Genomic DNA, 11,739 nt, shown 5'->3' on the forward strand with positions numbered 1-11,739 from the left:
AGGGATAGTAGATTTGGTAGGAGGAGGGATATAGATTGGGTGGGAGGAGGGATAGTAGATTGGGTGGGGGGAGGAATAGTAGAGTACAAAGGGATTTTTATGAGAGTCTTGGGATAAGATTACATTTTGTTTTTAAAAACCACTGACAGAGCTGGAGAGATGGCTCAGTGGTTAAGGCACTGGCTGCTCTTCCAGAGAAACCAGATTTGGTTCCAACCACCCACATGGCAGCTCCAAACAGTCTGTAACTCCAGCGCTTGTGAATGCAGTGGCCCCTTCTGGCCTCTGCAGGTGCTGTATGCATGGTGCACGTATTTACATGCAGAAAACACTCATACACATAAATAAAAACAAACAGATCTTTGTAAGGTATTGGCACCAAAGGGGATAAAACAACAAAGAGAATCAGAATGTTTCTATGACAACAGCAGTAAAGTATGTCATTTCAGGTGAATTAGCCAACAAAAGGCCACTAGGCTTGCTGTGGGAAAGGTACAAGGTGACGGTGTATAAGAAGACAATGGTGATGTGTATGTAAGACAGTGGTGACAGTAAGAAGACAAGACAATGGTGATGTGTGTATAAGACAGACAGTGGTGACAGCATGTAAGACAATGGGAGAGTCATCTGAAATGTGCAAGCAAGGAGCCTAAAAATGCTCCTAAACCTGGTAGGATTTTAGGGATCCATCATTAGAATATCATTCTTAAAGGCAATTCTATCTCAGCAATATCAGCTGAACCACTCACGCAGGATCATTCTAACAGGAGGATGTGCATGGATGGGGATAACAAGATCCCACAGTGCTTTAGTGGCTGGTGATGCAGCGACTGTAGAAGGAAGGCAGTCTTTTCACGGGAGCTTCTCTGACATGAGCAGATAATCAAAGACGAAGAAAGCATGCCCCCTACCCCCCAGCGGCTCACACTCTGCAGTGACTGAACAGTCCACCTTACTAAGTCTGAGACTCTGAACGAGGAACTCCACCCCTAAGGCCAGTTTCCTCATCTGAAAACGAGATCAATAACATATACCTTCAAGGATTCTTACAAGAATTGGAGAGTAATGGCGTGTGAAATGCTTAACACAGAACCCGTGGCCAGAAGCACACAATATCAACTGTTCCCAGCACATCCGTGGCTCGAGCAGTAGTGAGGCTCCACGTGCACACAGCATGAGAGAAGCCAGGACGATGAGCATGCACACAGCGTGAGAGAAGCCGGGACGATGAGCAGGGTTCATTTGGGCGGTGGGCTTTTTCCCCTTTCCGAAAACTTCCTGTCTGGTTCCAGCAGTGACACTCTGCTGTGGCAGTCCCAGCTGTTCAGGAAGCTAAGACAGGAGGCCATCCTGGGCAACACATCAAGATCCTGTCTTTAAAAAAAAAAAAAAACTAGGGAGAGAGGAAGGGAGGGGTGGAAAGAGCGACTTTCTCTGTAATGTAGTGAATGATGATAAGTAGGCAGGCGGAGGGGCCAAAGGAGGGGCCAGATGGTCCCTTGGGTGGCTCAATGGGGTGGAGGGAGTGGGGGTGTGGCCCAAACGATGGTGACAACAGGAGAAAAGGAGATGAACTCAGATGGATTTGGGATCTAGACTCAGGAACTGCAGGTCTACTCCATGAGGGAGACAGGGAAGACAAGAACCCCCCATGCCAAGTCCTTCAGCCGGACTGATTGCTAAGAGGAGATATGGGCTGGAAATGAAGAGTTCGGAGCTGAGCAAGTTTAACCTGAGGTGCCTGTGAGACATAGGAAAATCCTGTTGCAAAGCCAAAAACAAAACCTTAGAAAGGCCTGATCCTCAGAAGGGACTCATACCATGCCCAGTTCTGTAAACTGGGAAATCAATTACCATTGTCTTTCTAAATGGACACGTTGACAAAATGCCTTCTAAATATCTGTCTATACCAGTAATTTTCAACCATGCTAACACCGTGACTCTTTAATACAGTTCCGCATGTTGTGGTGACCCCCAACCATAAATTTTTTGTTATTTCATAACTGTAATCTTGCTACTGTTATGAGTTGTAATGTAAATATCAGACATGCAGGATAGCTGACCCTTGTGAAAGGGTCATTTGACCCTCAGAAGGGTCGTGACCCACAGGATGAGAACCACTGTTTATAATCATAGATTAGTGCTGCTCTTGTTCTAGGCCCATGATGCCTCTCTGTTGTAAGCAGCAACACAGAGATTTGAAACTGGATTTTTGTACTCGTGAACTCATTACAACGGTGGTTACCTACACAAGACCAGCCACCAAGGTCAGACGGTATCCCAGCAGGCAGTGCTAATTATACTCAGTGGGTTATAAAGTCTGGGGGCGTGACAGTGGTCGTAGGGTGCATTGGGGTGTGGGGGGGGGTCAGAGGAGGGGACTGGGAATATGAATGATCAAGACATGTTATTGACATGTATGAAATGGTCAAAGAATTACTAAAACATATTTTTTTAAAGTAGGAAATGGGAACTGGAAATAGCAAGCTACTGGGCTGGCCCAGTCTAACCTGGTCCTTAAATCTGAATAGTAGGATATGGACTGCCACAAAAACACAGAATGGAAAAAACTGAGTTCCTCTGCATGTCAGGGAGGCTTCCTCAGACAAGCAGCTGTGACTGGAAACCATAGTTAACTTGGAACGAGACCTCGCAAGGCCAATGCACCATGTGGAGACCCCTGGATAAGGCAGAGATGGGCTCCCCGCTCTGCCATGGGGTAAGAAGTAGAGAGGGTCTTGGGGAGATGCTGAGCTATGAGGATATAGACACAGACAGGCTTGTCTGATGGTCTCTCCCCACTCAACTGTGCCCACTAAAGCTGCTGGAGGTCCCTATGCTTCGTTGTTCCGGTTCCCCTGTTCATATGACAGTCAAGCTTCTAGGGACTAACGCCAGAGTGGGGATCACAGATATCTGTCGAGACATTCAGTGCTGGGAACAGGAAGCCAAGCAGCTGGGTCAGACAGAAGGACTGACTGAAGGACTGCAGAGCCACAGAGAAACATTGTAAGCTGAATCAATGGCACAGAAATAGCTACAGCCCGTGTGAATGAAAAGGAAGATTATGAAGCGACATCACCCCAGTGAAACGAAAACAAGTGCTTTGTGTTTTCTAAAAGAATGAAAAGAAATACAACATTCTGCATGTGAAGACTATGAGCATTAATCTTCACCATTATTATTATTGTTACTATTATTGCTGTTATTGTAGTAGTAGTAGTAGTAAGCTGGCCTCGAACTCACAATTCTTCTGCCTCAGCATCCTGAGGGCTGAGATTCCAAGTACATACCATGCCTAGACCTTTTGTCTATTTTTTTTTTAAAGCCATTTTTAGTGTGCATTGAACCCAGGGCCTCTTGCGTGCTAGTCAAGTTCTCTACCACTGAGCTACACTCTGGGAACACAGTTCGATGCTCAGTACGACTCAGCATTTCTGAGGCCTCCAGCCAAAGACTAATCAAATAAGAGTTAGATAAAGTCACATGCTCAGGATGGCAGCGGCACATTCACAGGGGTGGACTCACCTTCTGCAGGGTGGGGGTGGGGCAGGTGTTGTCAAACAGGACTGAGTTGAAGACCCCATAAACACCCTCATCAAGGTGGTACACGATGCTCTTAGGGGCTGCGCCAGTTTGCTCTGCGAGGAAGGGAGAGAACAGAGACCAGAGAAGCAGAATGTGAGGGGCCTGGGAGTCGGAAGCTGGCACCACTGTGGGCTCAGTAAGGAGAGGGCTGTGCAGCAAAGGGTTGCCCTTTCTGCAGCTATGAGATGGACCTTGTGACAAAAGCCACCTTTTTGGTGACATGGATTCACTTCTGAGTTGGGAGGACTCCCCTGAGCTGCAGTCAGGATGTCATAATTCCCTGTTGCCTCTGAGCCCCTCAAGGCCCCAGGAAAAACGGGAAGGCAGCTCCCCCAAACTCAGGTCACCAGGACATTAAGCTACTTTCTCAGAGGCATGTGACGGGGGTAGGTGTGCCAGAGTAAGAAACCAGGCGTGCTAGCCACACTAGGTAGGCTATAAGTCTATAAGAGGTCAGGGGGAAGCATGAATGCACACATGCACACAAACTGAACACACTGCCCCGAGCCCCACGCTGCCAACAAGCTCTAACTGGGGAAGAGCACAGCATTGTGAGGCTCCCCAGTGGGAGGGGCCTGGAGCAGAGGGCAAGACCCAAAATCAGATTCACGGGCCCTGGTCACTCATGGGGCTCTGACAGATCTCGGTGAGAAGCATGGTATATCTGGAAGGACGAAGAAGTCACTGATGCCAGTGGTGTGGGCACGTGAGCTCCGACTCAGCTTGAGCTGAGCTTGAACTCCAACACTGCTCTTTATCAACCCCGTGCCCTGGAACTAATGACTTAACTTGTCTCTGCCTCTGTTCTGTCCTGTGTCAAAAATATGTTCTCATGAGGGTATGAGAAAGAATGAGCAAAGGCCGACATGGGGTCAAATGCAAGCTCACCTCTAGCTAACCATTAACCTCTTCATTTACATTCTCCTTGACTCCATTTCTCATCTGTAAAAGCAGTGGTTGTCAAGCTGTTGTTCAGGACCCCTTTGGGGGTCAAATGACCCTTTCACAGACATGGGAACTATCAGATACTTACGTTATGACCCATTAACAGAAGCAAAATTACATCTGTGAAGTAGCCATGAAAATAATTTTATGGTAGGGGTCACCACAACATAAGAAACTGTATTAAAGGGTCACAGTATTAGGAAGGTTGAGAACCACTGGAATAAAGGGATAAAATTGTCTTTGGGGTGAGGGGAACTGATGGCAACTTTCCCTAGAGCAAATATCTATTCTCCAGAAGGCTCCACCCCTGCTTAGCTGGCCACTGGCTCAGCTTCAGGGAAGAACTGAGCTCTGCTGCCCATCTGGCACCGCACCTACCCTCCCTGCTGGGCTGGTCCAGAACCTCCTTCTTGGCGACAATGCTGACGGCCACAGTGAAGGCAGAAGTCACGTAGTAGCGCCCCAGCTCAGCAAGGATGTCCACACCGCAGCCCTCAGGGAAGTACAGGTCCAAGGCTGAGTTAATCACTGAGGCTATCTGGAGAGAACAACGGGCGGGAGCATGAGGTTTCAGGAAGAATTTGGCAGTGGAAAGGTCCCAGCTGGTAGCTGGATGACAGCTAGCCAGGAAGGGGGCAGCTGGGGCGGCGCTGGCGTGAGGACCTCTTATAGCTCACTCCTCCAGATAACCCCACAGAGAAAGGGATATTCTTTCCTATAATTCTTGCTCAGATTTCAGGTTCCCGGGCAGGGATCCTTAACAACTAGCATGTTTACTACTATATTACATAGTAGGTCAGATTCCAGCGGGGGGGGGGGGAAGCAAGCGTGCAAAGCTGGATCTGTCATCAGGCTGGGTGAGCCTGATCATTGTGAATGTTTAGAGGGACTCTTTTCATTCTTATGCAAACACTATTTTTAATTATAAACACAATTGAGTTGTGTGGGCTTGGAGTTTTGGTTTGTTTTGTCTTATGAGAGAAAGGTTATTGAAGTCCAGGCTGGCCCTGAACTCCTGACCTCCCACATCCACCTCCCAGGTGCTGGGATTATAAGTATGTGATACTATCCCCAGCACATGTATATTTTTATATCCTGTTGCACTCAGTGGATTCTGAATGTCCTACCTACATGAATAAATGTTTTTCATTATAACTAGCCAATCTGAGCACTGGGAAGTCTACTAGGACCTTCTACTATATACAAGGCCACAATTTCCAATTTCAAGGCTAGTTCCTGAGACACCTGGGGCCTTCTTTGGGTCACTTCATACACACAGACTGCAGAAGTATTGTACTACTAAGGAGATGTGCCCCCTAGGGGTCAAAATGGTGAATATTATGTGAATTTTATTGTTATGTTGAATATAAGGTGAGCAAAACAAAGATTGGTTTTCCTTCCCCACCCTTCCCACCAGGTTTCTTACCAGTCCATCGGAGGGAAAATCAGACACACATACTCAGAGCACTATAAGTTCATGGAAAGTAAATAGACCTTGGCTGAGACTCTAACTAGCTAGCTAAACGCATGGGCTAGAGTCAGGCAGAGCTAGGGTATAGCCAGCTCAGCTGTGGACTTAGGAAGTGACACAGACTATGAGCCCAGCTCAGCCATCACACGGAGTTAATAAATAGCAATAAAATCCACCAAGCCCAAGCTGTAGACAATCGAGCCAGGGGTAATGCACAGTGAGCTCCATATGCTCGCCACGCCCCCTCCCCCACCACAAAATAACCATCAAGCCACACCTGACCACACAGTTACCTCTTCAAATCTCACTTTGGCTCCCTCTAAGCCAGGAAAGCCGCCGCCAAGGTCCAGGATGTTCATCGTGTGGCCCAGCTCCGCACCCATTTGAAACACAAGCCTGGCATCTGCGATGGACTGGGCATAGACCTGAGGGTCAGGACAGCCACTGCCAATGTGAAAACTGGGAAGGGAGGAAGAGCCTCGGCTTACATACAAGGTCCAGGTAGCCCCATGTTACAGATGCAATGACTGAGGCCCGGAACATTAGGCTACAGAGGGCCACATGGGAAGCTAGGAGTAGAAAGGAGGCACTTCTCCCATCCCTGCATGCCTCTCTGGAGAGAGACCTTTTGGCATGAGGGCTGGAGTCCCAAGGTATCATGGGGCCAGGGCAAGTCACTAGTCTTGCTTTGTTTACATCTCACCATCTACAGCTGGGGAGAAAAGCCCTTACTGTTCAAGGTGTAGAATAAGGCATGAGGTACTGGGCATTGGAACCTGAAGTACAAAATAAAGGAAACTAGAGACGTGACCCTATCTCTGCGTGGACAGAAACATCTCCAGAGCATGGCTATGGTCTCTGGCTTATAGGCATGCAGAACGCCCTCAAAGCCACATACATGGGAAGAACCTCTTGAGATAAGACCTTCTGGGGACTGTGGAGCTGTGGAAAGAAATGCCAATAAACCTTCCTTCTAAAGAGAGGGCACTCTGGTGGCAAAACTGCAGGTCCAGCCAAAGGCCCAGGGTGTCCACAGATAATTCCCGGGGGAAAGGGTAATGAGTCTGGCCTGGGCAGGGTGGCTGGCTCCCATTGCACACCTCACACCCACCACCTCCACATGGTTCTTCTTGGCGTTCTCAAGCAGATGTCTGCAGGATTTCAATGATGCCCCGAACCTCAGGCTCAGGTGATTCAGAGAGTGGGAGTCCTGGGTAGCGATGCACAGAACCATCCTATGGAGAAACAAGGCAATCCTGCTGAGTGAGCCCCCCACTGCCACCCCCAGCTGCTCCTCTTTGGACTCATGAGCTGGGAACCACGTAGCTGAGAGGCCACTGAGTGCACAGCCTTTCTAGGTCACCCTGCACTGCCTACTGACTTCTGAGGCCCTTGCTGGGTCCTCAGCCCAGGTGGCTCAGGTCTTCTCATTCAACTCCACACCAGGCAGGTTTCCTAAGTCTTCAGACATCACACAAGAGGGAAACACGTGTCCAAAATAATTCCTAAGGAGAATCCTCGAACATGGGGATATGTGTGCTGTGCTTTGGGTGAACCAGAAGGGCTCCTGGATGCCCTATTATTCCCTCAGGCCCCTAAAAGCTAGTTAAGAGTCACAGCCAGAGTAAAACATCCATTCCCACTCCACTTGCCCTGGGCCCCTCCCCTATAACCAACATTAAAGTATCCAGCACCTATTGTGCATGGTGTTCAAGCACATGATGCTTGTGTGCATCCCTTGGACGGTCCACGCTGTTTACCAACACCCACATATTTACTTGGCTGTTTATGCCTCCCCAAATTTCACTCATTCCCCAAGACCCACTTCAAATGTTTCCTGAAGCTTTGGGTTCTTGATCTTTGAAATCCTTTGGGCCTTTTCTGCTTAGGGCTATAAGGTCTGTCCTGGATCTGGCTCCTATACAGGAGTGCCATCCTACCCTCCCGTGAGTGTGACGCAATCCAAGTAGCATGCGGAGGGTGAAGACCTCTCCCCAGGTCCCCACTGCCCACCTCCTCCCTGCCCCCTCCCCCAGCAGCCCAGCCTCCCTACAGCTTACTTGGCACTGGGGTGGCTCTTGACCACCTTGGCCAGTTCCACTTCATTGTCGAAGCTCAGCAGCTTCACCCCATGCTTGGCAGCATACTTGATCTGTGCAACTTGCTTACAGGGGTTGGCACAGATGATCTTACTGGCAGGGACACCAATGTGCTGGACCAGCTCCATCTCTGCCTGTGAAGTTCCAAAGGTTGCGGTGAGGAGGCCCCAGGGGAGCCAGATGAGGAGCAAACTCATAACTATACACTGACGTATAAGTGGGCCAGTTCTTTTTTAGTTGTTGGTTGCTTGGTTGGCTGGCTGGATTTGGGGGGTTTTGTTTTTTGTTTTTGTTGTTGTCAGTTTTTTGTTTTTTGTTTTTAAGACAAGGTTTCTCTGTGTATCCCTGGCTGTCCTGAAACTGGCTTTGTAACCAGGCTGGCCTCGAACTCAGAGATCTCCCTGTCTCTGCCTCTTGAGTGCTAGGACTAAAGGGGTGCACCACCACTGCGGCATCTCTTTAAGACAGCACACTCATTGCCCATTCTCCGATGGCAGGGTTTCCATGAACAGACACTAGAGTGGTGTACTGCACAATTCATAACAAAGATAGGGAATATTTGCATATTTATTCTAACTTCCAAAAAGCAGAATATCTCATTCTAACACCATCAGTGTATTTATTCCAAAAGGCAAATGCCTTTAAAGGGAGGCACAAGGGCTGAGGAGATGGCTCAGCAATTAAGCACACATGTTGCTCTTGCAGAGGACCTAGATGCAGTTCCCGGCACCCACATGACAGCTAACGACCATCCATAACGCCAGTTCCAGAGGATCCTCTGCAGGCACCAGGCGTGCACATGGTGCACATACATACATGAAGGCAAAACATCCATATGGATAAAAATAAGTGAGTCGTTTTCAAAAGAGAACAGGGACTCATGGTTTCTAATTCACTCTGGTATAGACTCATTGGCTTCTGACAAACAAATGTTTAATGAATATTGCTTGGGAAATAGAATGAAGAGTATAAAAAAGATACTCGGCATCTATAATTACCTGCACAAGACCTACAAGACTGGGGATGTGGAGTGGGGAGGAGCTTAGGAGGCCCCACCCCAGCCTGAGGCAGTTAATAACAGAAAGCTAGGTGTGGTGATGCATGCCTTTAGTCCCAGCATCCAGGTGGCAGAGGCTGTCAGATCTCTGTGTTTGAGGTCATCTTGGTCACAGTGAGTTCTAGGCCAGACAGGGCTACACCATGAGGCCCTCCCACTACCAAGAAAAAGAAAAAGGACTAGTTGGGAAGAGAAAGAGGAACGAGGACCCACTGAAATGAGAGAAAACAGAGGGAACCAAGATGAATGTGATCAAAATACTTTATAGCCGTATACAAAATGTCATTGTGAAAATGATACATGACACAGAAACAGCATCTGGGTAACATCCAGAGGACTTGAAGTCAAAGAGGTGGCCATGCTCCCTGTTCACTACAGCACCAATCAAAATCAACCTAAACATCTGTTCGTGGATGTGTGGATAAAGAAAAAGATTGTAGAATACAATTCATTCCTTTGAGAGCAGTAAATTCTATTATTTGTAAGGTGAATAAACACAGGGGACATTGTGGCCAGCAAATGAAATGAACAGAGCACTAAAAGAAAAATGCATGAACTCACTTAGCATAAGGTTTATGCATGATGTATACATGTTTGTGTGTATGTGTGCAGGTGCGTGTGTGTGCACATGTATGTGGAGGCCAGGGATCTTCATCAAATTTCTTTCTCAGTCGCTCCCCACCTCACTTTCTGAGCCAGGGTCCCTCACTGAGCCTGGAAGCTCGATGCTGGGCTAGACTGTCTAGAGAGCAAGTTCTGGTGGTCTCCTGGTCTTCAGTCTTCCTAGCACTGAGACCACAACTACAGCTCCATCACCTGGCGTTTTACAAACTCAGGTCTTCTTGCTTGCGTGGCAAACACTGATGAGCCATTGCCCCAGATCCTGCATTAACTATGTGGAATCTACAAAAGTCAAAGTCAGAGACGAAGGGAGTAGGGTGGTTAAGCCCATGCCTGAGGAGGTGAGAAGCAATGAGATATTGCCCAAAGGATGTTGTTCCAACCAAAAGGAGTAAGTTCCAGTGATCTACTGGACATCAGGATGACCACGTGAATAACAATGTGCTATGTGCTTAGACATCACCAAGAGATAGGATCATAGCTGTTCCTAACACACACACACACACACACACACACACACACACACAAGAAAGAAAAATGAGTTAAAGCCTGTGTTAAGTTGGTTTAGCCATGCCACTGTGTGTGTGTGTATGTGTGTGTGCGCATGCACTCGTGCACACAAGAGTGCACTCATACATGTGTATAAGAGAAAGTCCTCAAAGCCATGGGTCTATCTGACACAGATCACCCAGTCAGTCCACAGGCCTGTGCTGTGCCAATGAATGTGTTCTCTCTCCATCCCTAACCCCCAGGTTCCCTCCTTTTTGATTAATGTTGTTTTGGGAGTTTGTTTTTGATTTTTTTAATTACATTTGTGCATTTGGAAGAATGTGTAGAGGTCAGAGGACAACTTCCAGGATCTGGCTCTCTCCTTCCACCCTCTGGGACCCAAATTCATGAGTTGGTTTTAGTGTCAGGGCCCTATCAACTGAGCCATCTTGCCAACTGTTAGTTTTGTTTCTAGGATGGTATCATGTAGCTCAAGCTGGCCTTGAAATGAACTTTAAATTTTTATATTACTTTATTACTATTGTGTATGGATAGAATGTATGGTGTGGGGGCGAAAGTGTATGTGCAGGTGTGTGTGTGCCATGCACACATGTGGAAGTCAGAGGGCAGTTCTGTGGAGTCAGATGCTCCATCCACCACGTGGGCTGAAGTAGAATTCCTTAGGTCGCTGAGGATCAGCCCCAGGCTTCTGTACAGGCAAGCACTCTCTACCAGATGCGCTACATCCATAGCCACTCTAGATTCTGGTTTATGCAGCACTGAGCTCCCTACCCCCAGCTCTTCCTCACCGTTACTGACCACGCTGCATCAGTGATGTGGACGGTGACGTGAGAGTGGTAAGTAGGCATGTTCACTGAGCACCTGCCACAAGAAGGTCCTGACTGAGATGCTTTCCACCAAGGGCTAGAAAACATTTTCTGTGGTCACTGGCTTCAGCTTCTTAAGCCATTCTGTCTGCATTCTATCTGTCACTACCCAACTGTCACCACTGCCAAGCCACTGGCAACTCGTAAATGAATCAGCATGGTTTTCACAGCTTATGAAATTAGGGAGTGGACCTGATTTGGCTCACTGCCCACAGTTTTCTGACCTGTCTTAGATGGACTGTTTCGTTCAGTCCTTACAGCCCAGGCAGCGGGTATGAGAAGCTGTGCAAGGCCAGTGATGCCTTAGCACAAGAGATCCAACCCACCCCACCCACACACACACATACATGTGCACACAAAATAAATAAAATGTCATAAAAAATAAAAAAGAAGCTGTGCACTGGCTGTGGAGGCACAGGTCATTAATCCCAGCACTCAGATGGCAGAGGCAGGTAGATCTCTGTGAGTTGAGTCCAGTTTCAGAACAGTCAGGGCTACTCAGAGAAACTCCATCTCAAGAAAGAAAGAGAGAGGGGAGAGGGAAGGGAAGGGAAGGGAAGGGAAGGGAAGGGAAAGGAGGGC

General features: G+C 48.0%; 1 protein-coding gene across 2 annotated transcripts in view; it reads right to left on the bottom strand.

The window, feature by feature from the left end:
• Azin2 (antizyme inhibitor 2) overlaps nt 1-11,739 on the bottom strand; it is a 31,864-nt gene that overhangs the window by 12,354 nt on the left and 7,771 nt on the right. For both annotated transcript variants that reach the window (XM_031378743.1, XM_031378742.1), the window contains 5 exons: nt 8,065-8,237; nt 7,105-7,239; nt 6,298-6,463; nt 4,912-5,071; nt 3,529-3,641 (listed from right to left, as the gene is read on the bottom strand). In XM_031378743.1, coding sequence (XP_031234603.1) covers nt 3,529-3,641; nt 4,912-5,071; nt 6,298-6,463; nt 7,105-7,239; nt 8,065-8,237 — 747 coding nt within the window. The remainder of the gene's footprint in view (nt 1-3,528; nt 3,642-4,911; nt 5,072-6,297; nt 6,464-7,104; nt 7,240-8,064; nt 8,238-11,739) is intronic.

The sequence above is a fragment of the Mastomys coucha genome, unplaced genomic scaffold (assembly GCF_008632895.1).
Source record: "Mastomys coucha isolate ucsf_1 unplaced genomic scaffold, UCSF_Mcou_1 pScaffold18, whole genome shotgun sequence".
Taxonomy (NCBI): Eukaryota; Metazoa; Chordata; class Mammalia; order Rodentia; family Muridae; genus Mastomys; species Mastomys coucha.